The following is a 26,793-nucleotide window of genomic DNA, read 5'->3' on the forward strand; positions in this document are numbered from 1 at the left end:
TGACCTTCAGCTCATTCTATCACTTTTAAATAGAGTTGCAAAGGGTGGAAAAAACCCTGTTTATTCCCGAGAAAAAACAGGGCTTTTTGGCAAGGAAATTTTGAAAATTCCCTGAAGTTTTGGAAATTTTCAAAGTTTTAAGAAGTTTGATTTAGACATTTTTTTAGCACAACTCTACCAGAAAAATGAAAGGAGAAGTTGACAAAAAATTGATAATTTGGTTGTCATAATTTTCTCTTTTCATGGAAATTTCAATTTTCCTGCATTAAAAAATATTTTTTGCAGCATACTTCGCCGCTTAATCGCATAAAACTCTCAATGTTTGTTAAGTGAAATTTCTTGATTTAATCGCATCATTTATTTTTTACTTTCAAAAGTAACGTGATAATTTCTTTAAATTTTTTTTTAAACGTACAAAAGAAGTATTTGTTCGGGCAATTTTGATAAAAGACTGATAAGTATCGAAAACGAGGTAATTTGTAACAAGTCTGAAAATTAATAACGGCAATCACATTCCCTCCTACTAGTTGCAATTTCACGTTAATTGTTGCTTGTATCTTAAGCACTTTGTTAAGAAGTTTTCAAATTTGCAACTTACAATAAACATGCAGCCCGATAATTATCGAAATGTTTTTGATTTTTGAAAGAAAGTGTTTGAATAATAATTGAATTCAAAAAAAATCTTCCTTCCCTCAAATGAATTGCAAATTTACATTCCCCTTCCCCCCCCCATGCATTCTTGCCTGCCAATTTTCTGTTTATAAGATCTGTCATTTTGACTTTTTTCGGGGAAAGGGGGCAGGAAGGAAAAAAACATCAAAATACAAGGGAAAACGCATAATTATATTGTTTTAAAAATACAGGGGAGGTCAAAAGACCTTCCCCTGATTATTCAAATGACGGGCCTGTGTAACTACTATGCGAAAAATTACTGTGTTTGTTTACATTCAAATTTCCCAATGTTCCCCAAAATTCCGGATTTATTCCTCAAAATTCCCGGGTTTTTTCCCGGCTCGTAAAAATTGTGGGTTTTTTTTGCATCTCTACCTTTAAAGCGCTCAAACCACTCGAAAACTTGTATACGGTTCAACCGAAAGCGTTCGATGAAGCATTGGTTCGTGAACAACCGATTAGTAACCGCTGACCTGATTGCTGTCACGTGATTAACCAACTGATCGCTACCAGTCGTGCTCGTCGAACGTAAACTATGCGTCGCTGGTCAGACGATTCAAAACCGAAACTGTACAAAGCGAACTGTAACTTTCACTGTACAGCATCCATCTCGAAGTTTTCACAGTTGTTGTGTTTACGTTTTGTAAACATTTAACACCTATTCTTCGATTTTCATGCTATTTCCGTGCTGCTTTTTGTACAATGGCTGCTACCATTAACGTTACCTGTAGGAATTTAACTGATGTTTTCGTGTTAATGAGAAATAATTCGCTTCAAAATAAGAATATTTTCTCAGATCAAGTTAGTAATATTTGTCGTTCTCCGACTTGTCATTTCTTTGTAATGGGTCATTCTTCAAAACGAGTAACTTTTCTGTCACACGCCTTTTACAGCAAAAGCTTTAAGGAACGATTCCGATTTTTAATTTCATCAAAAATATATCTATTTAAACCTGCCAACAATTTTTAATAATTTTTACTTGAGTGTATTTATTGAGTGTTTATTTTATTTGATAAGTGAATTGATTTGTGTTGTTATTTTATTTGAGTGTATTTATTTTTTATAATTTACAAGTTGTGAACCATACATTGTTGTATGGTTCACAACATGTAAATTCTCACCTCCATGTGACACACCTTGTGTGACTGTTTATGTTGCCTAATAACTTGTTTAATTAAAAGTATGTACTTGTTTATTTATTATTCCTTTCACCAAGTGTCTCAAATACTTATTGTTTAAGTATATTTAATATTTTAATATTGTGTTTTAGTTTGTTTTAGAAGGACAAGGAGTCATTATCACCTTTGTTACCTAAAGACAAAATGCCATTCCTCATTAACACGTGGTAGTAATGACATCGAATTTTATTTTCCATGATACAAGGGAGCCCCCTTGTTTATTTTCAGCCATAGTTGAAGTTGTGAGATTTTTGTCGAAAACCTAAAAGATAGATTTTGCTTTAAAAACTTAGTGTGGTTATTCTGATTTCTCACCTCCGTGAACTTGAATTTCAGGTATATAAATTTATGTCAAAAAAAAGTGAACATGTTTTCATATGCTTAACATGTGCAGATTGTAGCAATGAAGAAAAAAAAAAAATTCCCAGAAAAATGCATCTATTAGGCCTGTATTAATGGAAAATTCCTCACCACCTTGACAGATCTTATCAATGTCATTATTTTTGAGGTGGAAATAAATGATAGAGGGGAAATACAGTAAAATCCCTCTAATGCGGGCACTAACGGGACAATTTTTTCTTTTTGTCCGCAGTAGAGAGGTGTCCGCAGGACAGGGGTTTAATAATGTTATTTGCATGGGAACTGGGGAATTGAAAATTGACCGCATAAGAGGGGTGTCCATTAAGAGGGGCTTTACTGTACATCAATAATAGGCATTGTACAAAAAATATAAATAGCCAGTATATCCTCAAATTTATTAAATTTTATTTTTTATCACACATTTAAAAATACTAATTACACCATACTTTAATTAAAAGAGCTTAATATTACATTCCCACTAATCATTAAAATAGCTGATTGTTTACGCAATTAACAAAATTACTACTTTGATATATTACATTGGCTTCAATTTTTAAACATTGAAAGTTTTTTCCTTTTTTTTTTATTTCTATGAATGAGGCATTTTTTAAAATTTTTTTATTTATGAGTAAAATAATTGGAACTTAGCTGGGCCATTGTTTATGACTACTTTTAGTAGGTAACACTTTCATGTAAGAATAGAAAAAACAGAAAGGTTTCAAAATTTAAAGATATTTGCGTTCAGAAATTACATTTTCTGGAGAATAACCCTAATAGTTTGGTCATAAATGTATGCCAGTGGTAAAATGTCTTCCATTTACAGGATTTTAATTTTCTTTTCATGCCAAACATTGAAAGCCTTTTAAAAAAACTTGTTGTCTGTGCATTAATTTCTTAGAAATATGATATTCTGGAGTAAAGATGCAGAGTACCATATTTTGCCGAATACCGAGCATTCAGTTGAAATTCTGATGAATATGCAGTCAAATACCGAGTGTTAGATTTTTTTTTTTTAAGTCATATTTTTTTAAAGTTTTTTTATGCCAATTTAAAATATGAGATATTTCTCATCTTGTTAAAAGTAAATGCTTTTCCATTTAGCACCCTGAATTGATGAATTTATTAAATATAATTATTAGTTTAAAATATATCATTTCAAAATCAAATTAATATAATAAATGACTAAGGGCAATTCCACGGAAATAGGGAACTGATGACCAATTTTTCAAAATCATTTTTTTCCTAACAAATTAGGTATCATTTTGAAGCTTATGAGTTGAATTATATGAAAATAATAAAAATTACCACTAACGTTTATGTTTATAAGAGCTACAGGCCTTTGAGCAGAGGTATTTTCGACATGCTGCCATAATGGATTTTTTGATGTCTTGTAGGAATTGGAATTCAAACAATATTTTTCAAATCGTAACTGATTCAGATGCCTGCCACAACACTTTAGAAAAAATGTAGCACAAAAAATGAGACCTAAATAAAATATTTTTGTCTTCAAAAGCTAATTTATAGCAAGCACTTTGATAAAATTACCTCCAACACTAAATTGCCTAAAAGTTTACGCTGTATAAAATAAAATGGAATACACTGCTTGACATTGAAAATGCAATACCAAGAAGGAGTGGTCAGAAAGTGATAACATTTAGAAAAAAGACAGAGACAGCAAGGAATGGTTCTGGTTGACACAGGAACATTCAGGGTATCTTGCACCTGTTGCAGAATCGAGGAACAAGTGACTTGTGGGTCTGCTACAGCTTGTCTGTGGATGCGTCGATCCATGCGTTCTGACGTCACTCTGGCTGCCCCTGCACCCCTCAATCTTGCCACGTTTCGTTGTTCCAACCATCTTTGGCACAGCCAATGCACCATCAGGGTTCGTACGCTCCTTCAAAACTCCTCCAATACTCCTTCATTTATGAATTTTTTTTGAAGGGCCCTTCAAACTCCTTCATTTTGGTTTTAACTCCTTCAAAACTCCTTCTTTTTTAGTACAAGACTACATAATCTTCCTCTATGACTGAAACTTAAAATACTTTGATTGACAACTAACTTCGTTACATAGGCGATTTTAATGTAGTAATTTCGCGCATTTTTTTTTTTTTTTCGATTTACAAATTGATCATAGTTCATTCATAAAAGTTGAAGGTTAGAATTTTATTAGAAGACTAAGACATTTCATAAGTGAAGTAAAACATGCTTAAATGGTGCTTGGCTATTTTTTCAAGTTTTATGATTGTTTTTTCTTCCACCACACTCTCAGCAGCAAAAGTCAAGTTGTCTAATTATTATTTAAATATCTAAAACTACATAAGTAAATGTACTACATTAAATGGTTGTGTTAAAAAAAAAACAATTGTTTAGTTAATTGCAGTTATGATATTGTAAAAAGGGTCATCCACAAGTGATGTCATGCTTTGGGGAGGAGACAGGTTCATGAAATTGTGACAAGGGGAAGAGAGAGAGTGACAAAAAGTGACATCACACAGTTAGTGTAACAATATGTTTGTAAAAAATATGACATGACAGTAGAAGTTTGGGGTGAAAATGTGACACTTTGTGGTAAAGGGTGCAGATGGTCAAATATATTTAAAAAAAGTGTGACATCATTTAATGACACTCCATTAGTACTCCTTCAAAATCTCATTTTACTCCTTCAAAACTCCTTCATTTTATTTTTGAAATTGAGTACGAACCCTGACCATGCTCGCATCCATGTGGGTATCAGCTGCGATTTGACGTATGGACCAACCTCCCCTTCTTAGTCCGATCACAATACCCCTCGTAAAATGGTCTGTCTGCTGGAAGTGCCTTCATTGAAGGCGGCCTGGCATTCTCTCGTGTTACACGAATCCTCCAAGACAAAAACAAAATTTCTTCAATAATTCTACAGCCAGAAATAACGACAAGAATATTGCCCATTCTGCAAGTTCCTTCCCTTATATCTTACTTCACATGCTTCGGAGAGTTGCGCATTTTACATCATTTACATAACTCAGTAATGTACGTCTAGTCTAAAATTTTCATAAATTTCTGAACACCCCTTTTTGGTGTTGCATTTCCAATGTGGGGGCAGTGTATGAACGTTTAAAGAAATTAATTTTTCACTGCGCATGCGCTTAAGATAGGAATTTATAATTTTTATAATCCAAAGCTCATATATCCTATACAACTCCTAAAATAAATTCCAACTCAATATCTTTAAAATTTAAAAAGTTATCAGTGATTCAATGAGGCAAATATTTATAATTCTTGGTTAGGCGTCCAATAGTAAGGGGTCTTTCACAAACTGGCAACATTTTATTGTTTTTTGTTATTTTATGGTGTCGGATTTAAAAAATTAATTATGTCTGACAACAAGATTTTTAAAATTATCACCTCGTTTTGATTAAAGAATTTCTGATTTAAAATAAAAGGGGGATAAAGGACAATGATAATAATATTTCTTTATATTTTAGTTATTAAAAATGTCTTTATTAATTGTTATTCAGAACTACAAAACTGCAAATTGATTAATCACACCTGGCCCAATTTGTTATATCATATTTTTTTTTCTAGAAGCACTGAACTTATAATGGAATATTTTCCCCCTTTATTTTAAGTATCTGAAAGTGGAACAATTTTACAGCAAAACGAAACCCAATCTGGCAAACTGGGCACATGCCCAATCGACCCCATGCATGGATTTCCTTAGAAATCTCTCAAATCATTGCAATAACTTTTAACAAAATTTTGGATCATGCTAAATTTGCTGAGCACAAATTAGAAAGTTACCTTTACCTTTTGCAGGGCTCGTATGCTGCTTCAAAACTCCTGAAATACTCCTACATTTAGGAAAATGTTTTGAAGGGCCATTAATTATATTTCTGTTTAAAATTATATTAAGTTAAATTTGTGTTTATTATAAATTATTTTATATTTATTATTAGTAAAACTAATCTAGTTTCGACTAATATTTTATGTAATATTTATTTAATTTGTAGGTCCTTGATGACAAAGTTGCGTTAGTCTCTTCCCGGGAACTTGATAATGGTCACTCTTTCTCCAGGTGTATTGATGTTCCACCTGTCTGGTAAGTTGCATGTAGATGATGAAAAGTTTTTTACTTTAATTAACATTGCGATTATTTATCATCATCTTGCACATCAATCCCACAAAGTTAAATTAATAAAGAAATAAAAAAAACATGATTTTAAATCTGCATGAATTGCATTTTATGATTTCAGTCTGTGTTTATTCTATGGCTTTAAATAAAAGGTATACCTTTATCAGGAGAGGGGCAAAAATGGCTGTTTTCAATGATAAACATTTTTTCAAAAACTTTATTTCTTGAGGAATACCTCATGAAGGTATCCTGTAACTTCTATCACATAATAAACAGGCTGGCCTGGATCTACATATCTGCTGACTCTGCAATGCGGGAGGGGGGGGGGGAGCCTACATTTATGAGGGGCCGGCGGTCAGAGAAACGAAAGAATATTTTTAAAAATAAATTTTAAAACCCAGTGGTGGGTAAAACTACATTTCTTTTGTAGCAAACTGCAACTACAAATATTTTTTTTTTTTTTATGTGATGACCACAAACTACTTTTGAAATGTAGTCACTACTTCCCTACTTTTCAAAAAATGTATAAGTAAAAAGCATACACACACAACGTTAGAAGATTGAACGATAAAATTTGAAAAGTTGCTCAGATTAATAAATTGGCTCATTTGAACATGGACTATTACTTAGAATTATAATTTCTTTTTTTGTTTCTTTTAAAAGCTATTTTTATGAATATTTGCTACAAGAAAGGATTAAAAAATGTAGAAGCAGTCATAGTTTTCTTTACATTTTACATTGGGAAACATATACGTAAAATTGATTAAATAAGGAAAACATCTTTTAAACAGAGGAGAAAAAACTTTTAATTTTCTACACTTAAATTAATTTTATGTGAACTTTATATTTTGTAGGATCTAATTAATTAATTTGGAAATTCAAGCTAGGGGTCTGGATCTGGACACCATCCCCTTTTTTTTATGGTACTGACAAAAAATATATATTTTTAAAACGTAATTTAAAAGTAATTTCCAGAAATCGCTACAAACTACTATTTTTTTGCATCAAGCTACTTGCTACTCTACATGAAATACACCGCCAGCTCAGTTATTCCATTTGATGGAATGACTGAGCTGGTGGTGTGCTTCATATATTTCTGCCTTAGCACTGACTATAGGGCGGTAACTTACTGAAAATACTCGCTACTCTACTTTTTTTAAACGTAGTATGCTACACTAATGTATGCTAAAAAATGTAGCTACTGCAATAGCGTCGCTTCTTGTAGTGCACTACTTCCGACCAATAAAAAAAAAACCTATACTAAAATTTCAAAAGTTGAAAATATTTTCAACATTACTATAAAAATCAGGACTAAAAGTCTCACATAACTACTCAATACCTTAAAATAATAATAATAATAAATAAATAAAAACCCTTCCCCAATTACCCCATAATTCAGGTACAAATATTAAAGCAGATAAAAATAAACAGCAATCACTCTTTAATTTTTTTTTTTTTTTGGGGGGGGGGGGCAATCCTGTGGCCAGTTAGGGGCCCTAAGGATTTTTTTATGGGGGGGGGCAAAATTTATATCTCTGGACCTGTAAGCTGGACCATGGGCGGATTTATGGGGGGCTGAGGGGGGCAATGCCCCCCCAGTTTTGGGAGGACTTTATGTAGTAACAACACATCTTCCAAAAATTAAAAAAAAATATATATATTGTTATTTTTTCTTTTTTGAATAGTTTAGAAGGGCATGGGTGGATTTATAGGGGGGGGGGCATAGGGGGCAATGCCCTCCAGTTTTGGGAGGACTTTATATAGTAACAACACATCTTCCAAAATCTTAAAACAAAAAAATCATGACTTTTTCTTTTTTGAATAGTTCAATGAAAATGTAGAGAAAAACGAATGTCCTTTTCTGATGGGGGAAAAGAAAAAGAAAAAAAAAACGAACATTAAATACAAATAGCACAGCTGTCCCTGGGGTGCTGAAAATTTGTCTAAATTCACTATTTTGGACTGAAAACCATTTGGGCAAGTATGTGAATGAAAATATAGGCTAAACGAGCTATACATTAAGCTGCAAAACTTATAATTATTGATGATTATTTTAACAAATTAGAACCTAAAGCAAAGGAGAAAAAACCTCCCCCCCCCCCCATTCGCGCAAACAGAACGATCTACTCGTTATGATTTGTGTCCACATTTCAAGTATATTTTTGCATAATACTTATGTTCTTGGTAGATTAATTGGCCTTTTGAGAAATTCTAAAAAACTTAGTTTTTTTTTTCTTCTCTCTCTCTGTCTTTTTTGAAGAGTGAGAGAGAGAGAAAATAAATACTATCGCAAACTGAATAAATTTCAGTTATCTGAGTGTTCTGATTAAATGAATCTTTTTGCTTAGAGGGAGAGTACAATTTTACTTACTTTATAAATACTGTTTAAATAGTAAGGTAAGTCATAATCATCTAAGTGAGTCAATCCTGATCAGGGTTGGCCGAATTGGACCCAATGGGTTTTTTTGAAAAAACCCATTTAAAAAAACCCATTATTTAACCCACTTTTGGGTTTTTTAAAATTTTCTGAGAAGTTTTTAAAAAAATTAATTAATTTAAATACTTTTACAATTTAAACTTCATTTTTATTTGTTCTTCACCACAGATAAAGAACAAAAAAATGAATTTAGAACTTGAATAGTATTTCTTAACTCTTAACGGCATTAAAAAAATACTTCAGATTTTAAATAAATGTATTTAACTTTTTTCTTTAACTGGTCAATAAATAACTCAAATTATATTGACCAAGTCCTGTCAGTCTGATTTTCTCAATATTTGTAGATTGTACAGAGGAAACTAATTTAGTTAAAAGGCTTTCATGTAAATTATTTTCTGCTAACCAACACATCACAAATCTCGAATAAACACAAGGTATATTTTTTAGAAATAAACAGATTTTTCAAACGGTCGACAGAAAACAGAACAGGTGCAGTATTTTCATTATCTTACGAAAAAGTTTAATATTTCTTACTCTGTACACAGAAATAGAAAAACATGCAACATACAGTTCAAAGAAATATCTTGATTAAGCTGGAATTCAGTAAAAAGGGATTTAAACTACTTGAGGTTCTACAGTAGTTTTACATAACAAAATAAAATACAATTAAGTAAAATGCAAAAAAAAAAAAAAAATGTAGTAATTAAAAACGTACAATAGATTTTATCACTCGAGAAGTAACTTTACCTTAACTGTTGGTAATAACGAAAATTAAACAATCTGAAACTTCACCATTCTTGGGTTTTTTCGTCTTTTATATTTTTCTCCAGAAAATGCTGAATTTTAACTAGTTTTCCAGCTTTTTTTACCCGAAGACAATTTTTGCACATTGTCCATATACTTACGCTACAATATTCTATAAGTACCCCACATTTTCCTTAAAAAAAGACAAAAAAACCCACATTTCTTTTAAAAAACCCAACTTTAGTTGGGTTTTTTTTGGGTTTTATTTAAAAAACCCAAAAAACCCTGGGTCCATGGGCTTTTTTAAAAAAACCTGGGTTTTTGCCAACCCTGATCCGGGTCATTATTGAAATCTAAATAATTGAGTCATCAAAAGTTTTGGAAAAATTTGCTGAAATATTATAAATGTCTATAAAAACCTAACAAAGATTGGTAAAATCGTAAAAATCCTTTAACCGTCAAAACTGACGAATTTTCGTAAAAATTACAAAAAATCAAGCAAAAGTTTGCAAGTAAGAGTGAATTACAAACAGGGCCGAATTTACCTATAAGATAAAAAAGCTATTGCTTAGGGCCCCTGCTTTGAAGTGGGTCCTTAACTCTCAAAAAAAAAATTCATGATTCGTTCCTTAAAAAATGGAAATTGCTTGAAAAAACTAATTTCATTTTTAAGTGGTTGAAAACCTTGAATATTTCAAAACGTGTGACTACAAATCTTAAATTTTAAAATTTCTAACAAATGGTAGAGGGAGGAGGAATGCCAAACTATGTCAAATTCAGCTCCTTGCCACATCCTGTATTAAAAATGTAAATAAAAATCATGGTTCTCACGTTTGTAACATATTATTTGAAATAAATTTTTGTGACTCACATGTTTCATATCTTGCTTCTTATTCAATCCCAAATGCAGTATTTTGGAAATTCTTTTGCATTGATTCCTTTTATCTTACTTCTTCTACATATTGTCTATTTGTTTAGCACGGAAAAAAATACACTACCTCTATTCCATTTTGTTTTCTGCACCACTTGCAACTGAAGAAAAGTTGTCATGAGAAATCTGGTTTCTTTTTTCTTTTAAATTTAAAATTGCTATTTCTCACAAATTTAGAACAGGACTGTAAAATTTTGCAATCAAGTACTAAAATATCAGACACTGGAAAGTACAAATGAACTGCGTTAAATAATTTTATTTATTCTAGAGTCCTTGAAAATAATTAGATAAGTCTTTGAAAATCCTAAGCAAAGTGGGCTCCAATTACTTCTACTGCATATTGTTAATCTGTTTAACCAGGAAAAAAAATGATACACTACCTCTTTTCCTTTTCGTTTTCTGCACTACTCATAATTAAAAAAAGGTTGTTGTAATAAGAAATCTATAGTTTATTTTTTCTTTCAAACTTAAAATGGCTGTTTCTTACAAAGTTTTAACAATACTGTACAACTGTATAATCTAGTTCAATTTCTCTATCCAATTAACCTTTATAAGGCTGCAAAATGCAAATTTTATATCCATTTTACAAAATTTCCTCCGGGGGAGAAACCCCCGGCCCCCTAAAATTGGAGATGTTCTATTTCCCACTTAAAAGGGAGCCCTGCGTCACTCTCGATGCCAGCTCCCTCTCTTAAGGTCAATTCAAAAAGGACAGCATGAAAACGACACACAAAAAAGTAAAGCATGGACTTATGCATCACAGGAAACAGACAAAAACGTGGGAGTGGGGGGCAATACAAATGTTGCTAAAAAATAAAAATCCTGCCCCCCCAGGAACTCAGTCCTAAATCCGCCTATGAGCAGAGCTTTTATCCCAGCCAAGTACCCCTAAAAGTCATTTCTTTTCATCAATTTGGCTGACGTGAAATATTGATGCAACGTTTCTTGAAATGCCATTGAAAAACGCCTGAATTATTTATATGTCTGAAGATGGCGACTGTTCTATTTTTTTCTACCATTGCTAACAAAACTTGATTGTAAAATATAAACTTAACTATGCAAGAACTTTTATTTCGAAACTTTATGAACAGTGTGTTGTATCCATCTACTAGCCATTTTGTTTTTGTTTAAAAAACTAGAGCATATCTACACACAGTATGAAAGTTAATAAAAAACTGTAAATTAAATAATTTTGGCAAAAAAGTGTCATGTTGCTGACTCTACATTTAGACAAAATACTGTAGAATGGCCATTTAGCTTTGTTGTACAAGCCTGCTTTTTTGGTTTCTGCTGAAAATAAAGGACAAAAAACCGTCAAATTCCAACATTCCCCTGTTATTTGTATGGAATCCAAAACTTGTCTCTTCAAAAATCTCAAAAACTCATTTCTTCAGATGCTGCTCTTTACCTTCCTGCAGAACATCAAACAAAACCATGATACCTTGCGGATGAAATTTTAGGTTCAATGCACTAAAAACTCCAAGTAAACAATGAATGCAGTACATCGTTCATTTGGGGCAGGTTGTGCATTGAGACAGCAGAAAAACGTGTACTTAGTTACCTATTAGAGTTTTGTCCCATTTGGTCATTATGAGAAAGAGTCTCTGACAATGAAGAATCTTTGTTTTAATTTCAGAATGAAGAAGGTTTTGTAAGAATATCTCACTTACCTAAGTTTTAACAGGCGATAAGTTCCAATATCATCTTCTGTATGGTCCCTAAAAACTTTGAACTCGAATATCTCCTTGAGTTTTGATAGCACAAATTTTCAAGTTTTTTTTGTTAGTAATATTTTTCAATGGAGCTTATTTCTTGAAATATAAGTTAGGGGGACCTAGGGCCCGTTTAAAAAATCAAATTTTGTATTTTTTGACTCATTTTTATTTTTGCATCAAACTTTCTTAACTCTGCATCTGATTTTGAACATTTTTGCAATTGGAAGTATGCATCTAAGAGTAACGGTTGCGAAAATGGAGGTTTTTGCAGGTTAAAACGGAACACCCTGTATATGATGATATATGTCACAATATATGTCCAATATTTATTTTTTCAACTATGGTATTTTCAATGTGAAAATGAAATTAATCATAGTATCATTGTTCATTTATTATTAAAAATTACCAAAAAGTTATGTAGTATATTTTTATGATGTATTAATACATCATTAATGTAACAAAGTGATATAATGTTCCATTTTTATTTTATATTCAGAAAATTATTAGTAATGTAAGTTACTTTAATAACATTTCTTATTTTCATCATTCATTTTCAAGGAGTAGCTTTTATCTGTTGTACAATACTTACATCTGTAAGTAAACAAAAGAAACATTTGCCTTTAGCTTGGAGTTGTTTTGCTAAGTGATATAATTATTTTTTGTACTTTTAATGTCATTTTTGTAACTCTTTGATAATTGGCATTCCTATAAATATGGCGTATTTGATTTCAATTTTAAACAAGGTAAAAGTGGGAAAAAAATAAAATGAAAGTGTTGGTTTGAATGTTAACAAAAGTGAAATGGTCAATACGGAAAATATTCTTATGATTAATGAACTTATCATGCAGTTCATTCTGTTACGTATATGTAAAATACATACATATTTAAAAAGCTAAAATTCATCTAATGTTTCTATTACTTCTTTTTAGGGTGGAAGGCATTGAAGATGTGAGTATTATATAACTTTGTATATTAATATATCTGTTTTGTAACTATTTGAAATTCTAGAGTTATTGCATATTTTATGGGACACAAAATTGACTTCCTGTTCATTTTTAATCTTTAGGTTCAATATGAAATGAGCAGAATCAAGCAAAAATGTGAGTATTCAGGAGTTTGCACAAACTTCTTCACTCTACGGCCTGTATTTTCTGATAGCACTCATGTAATTAACAATGTTTTGGGAAAAGAGCTTCATGAATTCTACAGCTCCAAAAATTGTACTACAGTTTTGTATTTTTTAATCATACATAGTAGGGTGGGCCGAAATAAACCGAAATTTTTATTTTCGAAATCAATTTTGGATAGCGCGCAAAAGTTGTTTTGTGAGCTAGTTAGCACTCAAAAAATTTCTTGGATATTAGAAAATATCTAACCAGCCCTATTTTACACTGAAAAACCGAAAAGAAGAGATAAATGAATTTTGCTCAATTTTTTTTTTTTTAAATAAATTCCAAATATTTTGCTGAAATGCAACAAAAATGTTATATAATGAGCTAGTTCGATCCCATAAAACGTTTTATTGATTTTAATGAATATTTAATCGTACCTTTCTGACATCAAAAATTGGAGAAAAATGAAAAAATATTGGATTTCTTCAAAATCCCATTCTGAAAATTATTTTTAAAATTTATTCATAGACTGATTAATTAAATAGCACTATTGATCGTAGTAATTATTATCACGCAATAGTATCAGTGATAATACATTTATATAGACATTTTCTAGAATTACATATAGAGAGAATAACATTTTGAAAAAAAATCTACAAATTTGATTTATAACACCTCACACATAATGAATTTTATCTTTTCGAATAATATTGTCCTTTGCTATCAAATGATGGAAGTTCTTTCCTAGCTTGAAGTTTGTCACAAATATATCCATCTCGTGCAGTTTTACCTCAAACCCTTATTGCAGCTTCAGTTATTAGTTTTACACAATGTTCCACAGCCTGCGTGTGACATGGAAATTTCTCGGAAAGTTAACTCTGTTGGCTATTCTTTGCACATTTCTTTCAGGTCTTGGTCTTTTAGATGCAGTGTAAGAGGTGTCTCTCTTACAACACAGTTTGCCGTATCAAATAAATCAACATACTCAACAGCCTCAAAATTGAGTTTAGGAAGCTTAAAAAATCGTATATCATCCAAGCTTTTCGTCTTCTTATTTCTAGAGTTGAGAACATACCTAACGGCTAAATCCCAAATGTATTCTCGAGTCAAACAACATTTCCAACAGTAGCTGTTCAGGATGAGCAAATTATGCATTATTTGAGAAAACTTTTAAAATTAACTGCTTAACTTTGTCTGGAAACTACTTCGCAAGAGAAATCATTTTCCAAAAATGTTGGGCACCATACTGGCAGATCGGTTTTATTTTTATTTCAAACCACAATGGAGCATAAACTAGAATTACATACTTTACAAGCAGTGTAAGATTTTCTGACGGATTTGGAGTGCCTATTTACAAGCGTAACAAGCAGTTTGCAGTTGTCAGCCATCATGCATGACTGAGTTTGCCTCAGCTTCTGTCAGCCACACTAGAAGGGCAACTACCATCTTTTACGGCAAGACAGATTCGATACAAATACTGTTGTTCAGTACTTAAATTTTGTATATCTTCCATATCCAAAGTCAGAAGATTGCAGTCAATTTTATCAAATCTGACCACTGGATTTTTTTCAAAATCTCTGAGGAACTGTTCGATAGCTCCAGAATATGAATGTGGTCCTTTGTGCAACCGTCTATTTCCAGAATAAGATGCCTCAGTGGCAACTCATAAGTATGCAGCAGACATTTCCTCTGTAAAAGTCTTTTAAAATGTGTCTCAAGTCAACGAATTACTTCACCTTTCCATCCGTATTTACAGTTGTTCCGTCACATCCAATAACCGATAAGTTGAGCAAGCTCATATAACACTTTTTCGCAAAGCCTATAATACCTTGCAAAATTTCTTTTGCACTTCCACCAGCTTTTTGCGATATGTATCTAAAATAGTAGTAAAATAATCTTAGGAATAATAAAAGCAGTTCAGCGCCATTTATTAACCAGGAGAAACAATTGGAACCGCAGATTAGGAAATAAGCATCTTGTAAACTAGTTTTATTTGAGTGTGTGCATTTTTTTTTATAATTGGTGAACAAATGTCGCATAAAATTGATTGAATTTTCAATGTATATTCTAAGTAACGCTACATTTACATAACATTTCAGTATTAGTACTTATTTTGAAACTACTTCTTAAACTATTGTTGCTATTTTTTTTTTTTTTTTTTTTCATTTTCTCCATGTTTCAGTCTTAAAGAGGCACAGCTAAGTATTCTACAAAATGTATAAACATCTTTGAGTGTTAAAACTGATTCATTGACTGATGCTTCTACTGCTTGCTAAAACTAGTTTAAAATGATTTTTTTTTTTTTGGAAACCCCTGTTTTTTTTTTTTTTTTTGAAAAAAAAGTACATTTTTGCACTTTTTTTTTTCAATTTTTCAAGGCCAAACAAGGCATGCTAAATATTTAGCAAATTTTGCGAAATTTTTTGAGGGAGATAACAGACCCATATAGCAACTTTTCTACACTATCCAAAAACAGATTTCCAAAAAAAGTTTTCTGGCCCACCCTAATACATAGGGACTATAAGTTTACTTTATGTGTTTGTTCTTCTTATTTAAAGAAAATTTGTTTTTTTCTTATATCAAATCTATCTTTATTGCATTTAAAACTTTAAAAGTCTGTACTTATAATTTACCTTACTTTTTGCGTTTTTTTCCCTCTTACTAAAAAAAAACTTGTTTTTTTTTCCTTCTTATTTTAAATCTTTCTTTTATTCATAACGTTTAAATCTGTATTTATAATTTTCCTAACTTTATATGTTTTTTTTTCCTCAAGAAAACAAGGTTTTTTCTCCAATTTCAAATCTGTCTTTTTTTTTAATTTAAAACTTCTAAATCTAGAAAAATTATTATTCTTGTAAAATGTATTTTAATGCATGTGAAAGCTTTCTTCTAAGTAAGCCTCTCGATCAGCCAAAAGGGTTCTGCTGTTCAGTTAATCAATTTGTATTTGAAGATTTACTCTGAAACTTCACTAAAGAAATTGAAATTTAATAACATTTAACATTATGCAAAAAAATAAATAAATAAGTGAACCTAATAAGAGAAGAGATGAAATAAAAAACTTAATCAATGATTTATTTTAAGCAATGTTTTTATAACTAATTTTTCTGAGTTTTAAGGCACTGTACTCAATTACTAAATGAGTATTTTATGTATTTAATAATTTCATTTAATGATTTTGTTTTAGCTTAATTAGTCTATATCTTTTTCAGTACAAGAATTAAAAGCCCTTCAAGATAAAAATGTAACTCGACCATCTCTTGATGATTCTTTGCATGAAGAAAAAGAAATTGAAAATGTTACTTTGGAAATTACCAGAGTATGTATCTAAAGTAAACTGTAATATAGTAAACCCTCATTAAACCAGAATTCAAACCTTATTAAACCAGAATTTGCTTAATCTGGACAGCCATGTAGATGTATTTACTGTACAAATTATTGCGAGTTAGTTTACTGTTTATGGCAGTTTTTGTTGTTATTTTGTTTAAGCTGTATTTTTCTTAATTTAGGCGACCTGGATCCTCGATTGGTCCAGGTTTATAAGGTTCTACTCAAGGGTGTGCAAAGAAATTTCGGGGCCCTTCACCAATGACTGCCCTCCCCCTACCATATTGTTTACCCCTATATTTCATGCTTAGTTTTAAAAAGATTGGGCCCCCTTCAGATTTTGGCTGGGCCAACAGGTGCCCCCCCCCCCCGTGCATGCCCCTGGTTCTACTGTACAAATCTTTTAATTTTAACCAATTTTTCGTTATGTTGTTTGTTTGTCATACTTTGAAAATGTTTCACAATGTTTGTGTATTTGCAGATGTTCCATCATTGCCAAAAAATAATTCACCAGATTCGTGAAAGAAGTCGTGGAACCACCGCAAGAGATTTTCAAGTGAGCCAGAATGTGCTTTCGTCCTTAGTCAGCTCTTTGCAGGAGCTTTCTTCAAGATTTCATTCCACACAGTCCGAACACTTGAGGCGTATGTTTCAATTTTTAGCATATTGGATACCTTTCCTATAATTTGATTTTCATTCCATTCTTCATGTTCAAAAATAGTTTTTAATATCATTTTCAGTAGTAAATTGCATTGATGGGCTTTGAAAGTTGTGCAGCAATTTTTTGAAACAATATCATTGAAAGCTGTTTTAGATAGCTACCCATGTTTTGGAATAAGCAATTCTCATTTTCATGCCTAGCCATCATTGAGGGTTAACTAAAATAAAATAGCGCTTCACAAATTTAATTTGAAAACAAAAAAGAAAAAAAAGAAGATTGTTTAAGAATTATAATATTTATTTTAATACATTTTTGTGACGATTCAATAAGCTGTTTTGTGTTAATGTCTTCTAGCTTGGTAAAGTATCAAAATGTTCTTTGATTGAAACTCATGATATTAGAACAAAAAAAGCACTATTTGGTAAATTCAAAAGGTTTTTTTAATTTCATTAACCCTTTTACTACAACACTGGAACTACAGTTGTATCAGGAAGATTATCGTTTTGCTATTATGCTTACAATATAAACAGGACATAACAGACATGATTTTCACTAAATAATAGATTTAATATCCCATGGGTGTTAGGAAGGGAGCAAAAGACTTCATTCCTCTGCCATCACATTTCAAACAGCATGCAAGTACTATGGTAGAGTATAACTCCTGGTACAAGTACCCAATTTTATTTTATGGAGCTAAGTCTATTGATGCATTATATTTTGAAGGTAGCTTAGCTTAAGCTTAAAAGTACATTAGAGAAAAGTACTCTGCATACATGTACAGTGAAGCCCGTTTATACGTTTCTCTTTTATACGTTTTTATCAGTTATACGTTTTAAATGAAATTTATTTCCCTGCAGAATCAAATATACATTAACCTTTACCTATTATATGTTTTTTCATTTGTACGCTTTTTTCATACAGTCCCTTTAAAAATGTATAAACGGGTATTCACTTGTCTTGAATCACATTTGCATTTTTAAAATCCCTTTTTAGAGTGTATATTGATATTTTTGGTGTTTCCCCAGCTATTTTCTATTTTTGACATCTTAGTATATCTTTCATTTAATTATTATTTTTTTGTTTTTATATTTTTGCATTGAGTCATTTTTAGAGGATTTTTTCCCAACACTTTTACCTTTTAAGTTGTAAATTTAATATAACAGCCCCTTGTTGCCCTGCTCAGTATTTTTTTCATTGTTTCCTTTAAAATTAGAATTAAATAAAATCTTTCTTTAAGTTTGAGATTCTTGAAGTAAAAATATTGCATTCTACAAGAAAAATTGTTTCTACTTTTTTAGTCAATGTGCAAAACTGGTTATTGTTCTATTCACCAAAATTCTCTACAGTTTAAGTTGTAACTTCGGATTATTTTTTACCAAGACATTTTAAACACTTTTAATTTTTTTTTTTTTGGGGGGGGGGGGGGGGTCTTAAAAGAACAATTAGTAAGCAAATCTGTTTTTTTTTAATTAAAGAAATTGTCTTAATATGATTGTAGAATTTATTATTTTCGGTAGCTACTGGTAAATGGATCGAGTGAAGCCCTTTTATGTTTTTGCATCAGCTCTCTTTGGTTTGTGTCACACACTCCGCTGTTTGCGTGTTCTTGTTGTTGTAAATCTGAAAGAAATTAAGAGAATTCGAGAGTTAAAAATAAAATGGTGGTTATGTGATGTGTGCATTTTTCTAAGAAGACATAAACATACTACAATGATAATAATAAAAAAGTTGTTGGTTTCACACATCATTTATTTGCTTGCTAAGAGAATTGCCACTTTTCATGACCTTGGTTACATTGCATTGTTTTGCTGTCTCCCTGCAAGTTCACTTAGTTCCTCTTAACATTCATGTTTTAATATAATTTAAATTTGAGAAAAAATATTGTTTATATTGATTTTTCAATTATAAGGAACTATTTTGCTCTAAAAGTTTTTTTTAAGAATTTTTTTAACGACATTCCTTGCTATGTACACTTGTATAGATTGTTTGGATTTTTAAAATCCAGGTTTTAATAATATACACAAAAATAGAAATGCAGTTATGCCAAAATATTATTTTAATGTTATGTCCATAATAACTTTCAGCTCTCCTCAGCATTCATTTTGGTTATTAGTTAATTGTTAATTAAGGTAATCCATTGAGCTGGTTAAAAGCATTGTACTGTCTGAGCACGGATTGTATGGAAAGACAAACATCCGTTTTACGGCCGGAAATAGACGAATCTATAATTTTTTAGCGATGTCAGCTTTTGCAGAAGCAGAGTCTCATTCAATGAGTGGAATACATGCATCAAATTTTTTCTTTTCCCCCTCATTTAGATAGATTCGTCTTATCTGGACGTTTGAAAATTCCATACAATCCGTGGTTGGGCTATAGTCTTGTAAGATTTCCAAAAGTTTCAGCCCGGATCATAATGCATCATTATTGGGTGTTAGGTAACACTCATAAAAATTTTCCCCATGGGATTGCTAGGTATGTAGGATGAGTATCAACCACTTTTATAATTTATGCAACTTTAATTACAGTTGTTTTATAGATATCTTTGAAGTTTATTTTTTGTAATGTTTATGAAGATTGTTTGTTAAAATGTTACTTTTTTTTTCCTCTCCATATTTACATGATTTTAACAATTATTTATTAAGCTACATTATGTCGCTTATATAGGTATCTTCTTAAGATGTATTAATTATATTTATATATTTTCAGAATTAAGATCAAGAGAAGAAAAATCACAGCAGTTTTTTAACTCACCTTACCTACAGAAGTCGAATGACATTTCTGCTTTTGATTCATTACAAGAGGATAACTATAATCAAGTAAATGGATTTTTGTTTTTCATTTTGGCTTTAGAATTATTATAAAGTTACATTATCACTTTCTCTCTTTTGCCTATATAAAAATGTGTAGGTGAGAATACTGCCATGGGGAAGATAAAGCGCAGTATCTGCAGAAATCAGTTTTTGAGATTTTGCAAGAACCGTTTTCTGGATTCCATACTAACAATTGGGGAATGTTGGAATTTTTATGTTTTTCTTCGTGCTAAGTAATCAAGCTTGCACAATGAAGCTAAAGTGCAATAAACGAGAAAAATTTTTTTAAAAGGAAAAATTTGTGGTTACTGCATTTATCTTCCTACAACATACTGAAGTGAAACATTTTATAAACACCCTGCAATACTACCCTGTTTCTAAGAGCAACATTTCTTTAGTGTGATGGACATGGTTCATCTAATTTTCAAAATTGAGGGTCTAAAAATGCGCCCTTAGTCAATGCTTGGTGGTATTACTTTAAAATTTCAAGAGTGAAGGAGGAAAAAAAAAATGCAGATTTTGAAATGAATGGGAAAAAAATGTTAAACATAAGTTCCACATGAATAAGTACTACCACATCAATAACAAACATTTTAGGGCAGCCTGGGCTCAAAGGGCCCCCTTGGCTGTTGACCCTAAATCCAGAACACTCGGAACCTCAGCCTTTCCGTATTTTAGATTTTTATTCAAGAAATAGCTGAAATTCTTTTCTGAGTGGTGGGAGCTAGTCAGGCTATTGTATAATCTTTACTCTCACCTACTCAATCAGGGATTTTCAAATAGACAGGGTGAAATATACTTTTGTTCTGTCTGTGTTGTTCTGTGAAATGCATTTTTGTAAAAAATATTAAACTGATTGAAATAAAATGAATTGAATTGAATTTATCAAATTGTGCGATGTAAGGCACGTTTTTCCAAATTTCCTTTGTGTTTGAGTAAAATTCCCTTTTTTTTTTCTTTTTTTGCCTGTATCAATTTAAACGAAAGCATACTTTGGAATAATAAAAAAAAGTCAGATAATTTGCATTGGCTTATGATACGCAGGTGTTCCATTTTATTATACAATTATATGATGTGCCAATTGATGCGATAAATGACTTATATTTGTATTAAAAATAGCTTCATATTTCAGTCCAGTATGCTTTGTATTGCATACTAACAAGAAAATAAAAAGCAATAACATAAACTAAAAGCGTATGATAAAAACTTGCTGCATAATTACAGCAAAATGCTAATATTCCGTAAGACATGTGGCAATATTGAAAGGTAAAAGAAAGCTGTTAATATTATGTTTTCAGCCAATAGTTAATAATTTTAAATTATTAAAAGTTATTTTTAAAAATTTAAAAATATTTTTTAGAAATTAAATTTTGGGCGTCCCACATTGTAATTCATATTTATCTTTGTACATTTTAAAGATTTTTTGTTGATAGTTTTCACTCAAATTATGTCAATAATTTAAACTTTTCTGCTATTTATGAGTGGACCCTTTGGTGACTCAAGCTAGAATCAATGAAAAATTTGTTTTTATTTTTGTTCAGATTAAAAAACATAAACTTGACTGAAATATTAAAGTACTTCAATGTTCTTTCAGAAAGTTAGGTTACCTACGTAACATAAAAATACAGGCTTCTTGTTCATAATTGCTGCCAAAAATGAAAATTATATGTTGAAAATCTTATTATCTTGGCTAGAACCACTAGGTTCTTAAGTATCTCATTTGAAATTTTGTATACCATCTGTGTGACTCTTTTCAATTTATGCTTATTCTGCACAGTTTAATCACTATGTATTTTCAACTATCTCTATTATTCATAGGCACTTGATTATTCATATAAATCATGTGGATATATGTATAGAAATCATGATGACCTCCTAATATTCAGATTCAAGTATAATTACTATTTTATTGATTATGAGTGCTTTCAATTACCATTCTAGAGAAATATTTTAAATGATTTATGAATATTACTTTTGCAGAGCTTTTTGAATGCTTCAGATCAACAAATGATGCTGGAAAATAATACATTGATGGTGGAACAAAGAGAAAGAGAAATCAGACAGATTGTTAAATCTATAGCCGAACTAAATGATATATTTAAAGACTTGGCATGCATGGTTGCAGATCAAGTAAGTTCTAAAATATTTCTCAATTTGTGAACATTTTTTCAGTTTTGTATTGAAATTAGATTTTATCGATAAAAAGTGAATTGAATAAAATGAATCATTTGATTAATATAGTGTTAAGAGATCTGACTCTAAATATAATGTTGCATAATGTCTGTACAGACATTTAGGAAAATTTTGAGCCGAATTTCTCTCTCCACTCATATTTGGGTAATTCCACAGGTGGACTGACTGACATTTGTGAAGCAAAACAATACATATCTTGTAACGTTCAACGCAAAATACATGTTGTGTTAACAATCTTTTGTCCTGGAATATTGCATTTTTTAATGCTGAATTAAATGGTATAGTTGAATTTTTAAGATACATTTTGGACAATTAAAAAAAAATGTTAAAAGCATGATTGACGTATTTCTTTTTAAAATGTCAGTCAGTTACCATGATTTTTATAAATATTTAAAAATTATCCTACATCTATTTGGGAATTCAATTGTACTATTAAAATCTGCTTTAAAAATAAAAATACAATATTTCAGGGCAAAAGATTGTTTGCACAACATATATTTTCCATTGAATACAGTAGAAAACCAATTATCTAGGAAGTTTTCCCGGTTTTCTGGATTGCTAAATTCTAGAGCGCTATTGGGCGATCGCTTATAAAACTTAAATTAGTATAATAAATAGTAATACATATTAAAATAATAAGAAAACAGTTCAGAAATTATTATAAATTTCGAAATATTAAAAACTACTAGTGAGAGAATAATTTAAACATGTTTTAGAAAAATAGAAAATGAAGGAAGGGGCAAGAAACAAGTTTTTGAACGTAAATGTGTGGGTTTTCTACAACAGTGTATGAAAAAATTTGTTTTCACGAACCCGTTTTTTTTTTTAATATAATTTTTTCTAAAGATTTTGTGTTTGCGATTATGGTAGTTTTTAATAACTATTGCTTTTGCATTAAGTTAATATCAATAGAAATTTGATTTATGAGTTCTTGCAACCTTATTATAATCTTGCGTTAAACGATTTTTAGCTTCCACGATCTACTATCCGGAAATTTCGCGAGTCTGGTTTTCGGCGTTTCCCGCACTTTTGGACGTCACGGCTTTAAATTAAAGGCATTGAAGGTCATTCCATAAAATATTGCATTAGAATGGGACAATATCATTTTTTTAGTTTTCAGTTGGAATAAAACACGAAAATTTCAAACTTATAAGTGTACTTTTTATTAATTCAAGAAATTATTTCCTAAATATCTTCCGCGTAATCTTTTGAAGTTCGTTTTTGTAAGCATTTTCCCAAGTTATACGTGAGTAATGTAATATTTATTAAGAAACTGTTCATATTCTTTTAGGTACTTCAAAAAAATGCTTAGTTTTTCAAAAACTGCCAAAAATGCATATATTTTTTAAAATTGTGGAAAAATCGGCAAAAAGTTGCCGTTTTTTTTATTTCCAGGTTTTTTGGCTCCCGGGTAAAAGGTTCTGCACTGTATTACAAAATACATATTATTTTGCTTTAAAATGTCAGTTACCCGTGGAATTATCCATTTAATAGTTTTTGCAGAGGAAACGCTCCTAAACTATTTTTTTAGTTATCCAAAATTAAGCGATACCATTTATCAAATCCATTTAAAAAGAAGCATTAGCTGGGTTTACTTAAATGCGTTCGTTACAATCTAAACTTTTGTTTCTACTGTTATTTATGTAATGTTCAATGCTTTACGTATTAATTGTGCAAAATACCAATGGATTAAAGAAATTAACATAATACCAGCCTTTTTTATTAAGGTTACAAGACAGAAGATCATTTATAATATTGAAAAATGGACAGAATTATCGGAATCTAGATCGTAACGCAATTTGGACATCTCACATATATGTTTAAGAACAAGAAGTTCCGTCTAGAACTAGACGAGCCTACTTTCCCGTATACCCATACTACTTTCTAGTACCTGATCAATATTCTCAAAAATAGCTAAAATCGCAAATTTTTTCAAACATATTTTCTTTAATATTTCAAGCTGATTTCTAGGAATAAAATATTCCTTACTTTTCTTCAAAAAAACGAACAAATAAAATAGCAGCACCTTTTAAACAAAGCAGCTAATACACTTCTTTCCATTGAAAAATTTTTTTAACAGCTTTCAAAACGAAAAAATAATAATAATAAGTTCATTAAAATAAATACATCATATAAAAAAAAAATCGTTTCTTTTTCCCCCGTTGCCAAAAATAATTTTTTAAACGAACTTACCAAAATAACTTACCAAAATAAAAAAAAAAAACAATAAAATGTCAACTTAAAGAAATAATTTTCATTGTGAAAAAAAAAAAAAATTGTCTGCGCATATTTTTCGAGTTTATTCACCGAAAACTAAATACCTAAATTAAAACTTTAGCATGAAAATAAAAACAAATCATATCAACAATAATTATTTCACAGTTAAAACCACAGCAGCGGAGTCGGAGTCAATCTCATTTTGGGATAATAGAGTCGGAGTCAAATATCCAAGAATCGGAGTCAGTCATTTGTCCTCCGTGTATAAATGTTTGCCAAAGCTACAAAGTCAGAGTCGAAGTCGGGGAGTCGGAGTCCGATTAATTGTCGGGAACAGGAGTCAGAGTCGGTGTCAGGTGCCCCTAAATTCTCGAAGTCGGAGTCGGGAGTAGGTCGTCAAGAGCTATTTCCAACAAAGTTTGTTTGAAGTAAATCCGCCTTTAAATTCGGAATCTATATTGACTTTCAGTTTCCCCTTAGGCGTTAATGTTAAGAGATTTGAACTGTTCAAAATTGAACGAAAACTTGTTCAAATCAAAAAGATATTTTCGATACATGTTTTTTATCAAAACTTTTCCCTACAAAGTTTGTTTGAAGCCACTTCGCTTCTAAGTTCAAGATTTATTTTTGATTTGAATTTCCCCGTAGGCGCTAATGTTAAGTTTTTTTGAACTGTTCAAAATTGAACGAAAAATTGTTCAAATCAAAAAATGAATTATGGGAATGAGATGTCCTCGCCGAGATCTTTCTAACAAAAAAAAATTTGTTCCAATCGGACTATTCATTCAAAAGTTATTAGGGGGGGACAGACAGACCGACAGACAGACAGACCGACAGACATTTTTCCCCATCTCAATACCCTACTTTCCAATTTTTAATTTTTCAATATTTATCTAACTATTTTATTTATTTTTGACTTTTTTTTTGTTTTTCGGGATATTTTTAAGATGTATTAAGCCTCCTTTCATGCTTTTTTCTTCTTTCTCTGATTTTTACTGGGAAAGTAGGCTAAAAATGATTTTGCTTCAAAAATACTGCATAAAAACATATGAAACCACTTTTAAATAATTAAAAATTGATTTTGAGGATCGAAAAATGCCTTTAAAACGTATAAATCATATATGTAGTTAATAGCATTGTCACAATCGTAACTTTCGGACATTCATCAAACTTCCAACTTCCTTTTTTCTAAAATCGTTAACAAAGTAAATAATGTGTCTTTACTTTTGTAATTTGTGGAAAATATTATCAAAAAATCATTCAGTTTGAGATTCATACCCTTAATTTTTTTTTAAGCGTATGGAAATAATTTAAAATTTTTTTTTTTTTTTTTTGATGGTTCATTTGCTCAGTTAACGTTTTGAATTTCCAAAAATGTGCCTTTTAGCTGAGAAAATATTTTTTAAGGGTATTTGAAGAGCATTTTTTCCATAATTTATGTCAATTCTTGTCTCCATACAGTATTATAATTTAACTTCAAAATTTTTGAGTAAATTAAAAGGAGTTATTTGATGTTAAAGCTTCAAAGTTGAGGTCTGTGTTTGCTCCTACCTTTTGAGAACTGCCCTGAAAAAGTCCAAGATGCACAATGTACTATTGAGCCAGCTATGATGATGAAATAAATGTATCAGCTATAAACTTTAATCTTATTTTTAAAAGATTCCTTGTTTTTTTTTTTTTTTTTTTTTTTTTTTTTAAAGAAAATTGTCTGCTTACAATATTTGTATAAAATTAAAATAGTTACTTAGTTCTCTCAAATCTCAATTAACTTTGGAATTAACTGAATGCATGAACCATTTGACCGTGTCTGCAAGGGGGGGGGAGGGATGTTATAGAAACACATACACTTGATGAATAACTTTTTTCCTTCAATCCAGGGTACTGTTTTGGATCGAATTGATTACAATTTAGAACAAGTGCAGACAAGCGTTCATCAAGGATTACAGCAGCTTCAAAAAGCTCAAACCTACCACAAAAAAAATCGTAAAATTGTATGTATCATGTTTTTGGCTGCTTGTTGTGTAATTTTGATAACAATGCTTGTGATATTTAAATTGTAATTATATGTTTATTTAAAAGTTGTGTACTTGTAAATATACTTGTGTTCTTATGTTATATTTTACTAAATTGTAATATAGAATCTAATGTATCAAATGGTCATTATATTTTAATTCCCTAGTTGTTTTTCCCTATATGGAGTTCATTTTTTTTTTGTTTTTCATTCAAAACAAAATATTATTGTACATTATGTACACAGTTACATATTATGCAGATATCAAAATGTTCCTTGTCATCAACTTCTTTGTTAAAAGGTCTAAATCA

The 26,793-nt window shown here is 30.6% G+C and overlaps 1 protein-coding gene across 2 annotated transcripts; it reads left to right on the forward strand.

Moving 5' to 3' along the window:
• The first annotated feature begins 1,290 nt into the window (after positions 1-1,290).
• LOC129234441 (syntaxin-16-like) lies at positions 1,291-26,652 on the forward strand. Of its 2 annotated transcripts, none has more exons than XM_054868443.1 (9): positions 1,291-1,473; positions 6,203-6,291; positions 13,081-13,099; positions 13,218-13,251; positions 16,476-16,582; positions 17,072-17,234; positions 19,958-20,067; positions 22,042-22,191; positions 26,349-26,652. In XM_054868443.1, exons 1-9 carry the CDS (start codon positions 1,375-1,377, stop codon positions 26,529-26,531), a joined length of 954 nt encoding a protein of 317 aa, XP_054724418.1. In that variant the 5' UTR covers positions 1,291-1,374; the 3' UTR covers positions 26,532-26,652. The 2 variants fall into 2 exon arrangements, with proteins under 2 accessions (XP_054724418.1, XP_054724419.1); XM_054868444.1 differs by lacking the exon at positions 26,349-26,652 and adding an exon at positions 21,880-21,953 and having other exon boundaries at positions 22,042-22,181.
• The last annotated feature ends 141 nt before the right edge of the window (positions 26,653-26,793 follow it).

The sequence above is a fragment of the Uloborus diversus genome, chromosome 1 (genome assembly GCF_026930045.1).
Source record: "Uloborus diversus isolate 005 chromosome 1, Udiv.v.3.1, whole genome shotgun sequence".
Classification (NCBI taxonomy): Eukaryota; Metazoa; Arthropoda; class Arachnida; order Araneae; family Uloboridae; genus Uloborus; species Uloborus diversus.

What these genes read in the sequence shown, in the direction of transcription:
- LOC129234441 (XM_054868443.1), top strand. Translation starts at nt 1,375, where the DNA reads ATGGCTGCTACCATTAACGTTACCTGTAGGAATTTAACTGATGTTTTC. An exon ending in ACAGTCCGAACACTTGAGGC is followed by an intron (nt 17,235 to 19,957) that starts GTATGTTTCAAT and finishes ATATATTTTCAG; the next exon opens with AATTAAGATCAAGAGAAGAA. An exon ending in AAGAGGATAACTATAATCAA is followed by an intron (nt 20,068 to 22,041) that starts GTAAATGGATTT and finishes TTACTTTTGCAG; the next exon opens with AGCTTTTTGAATGCTTCAGA.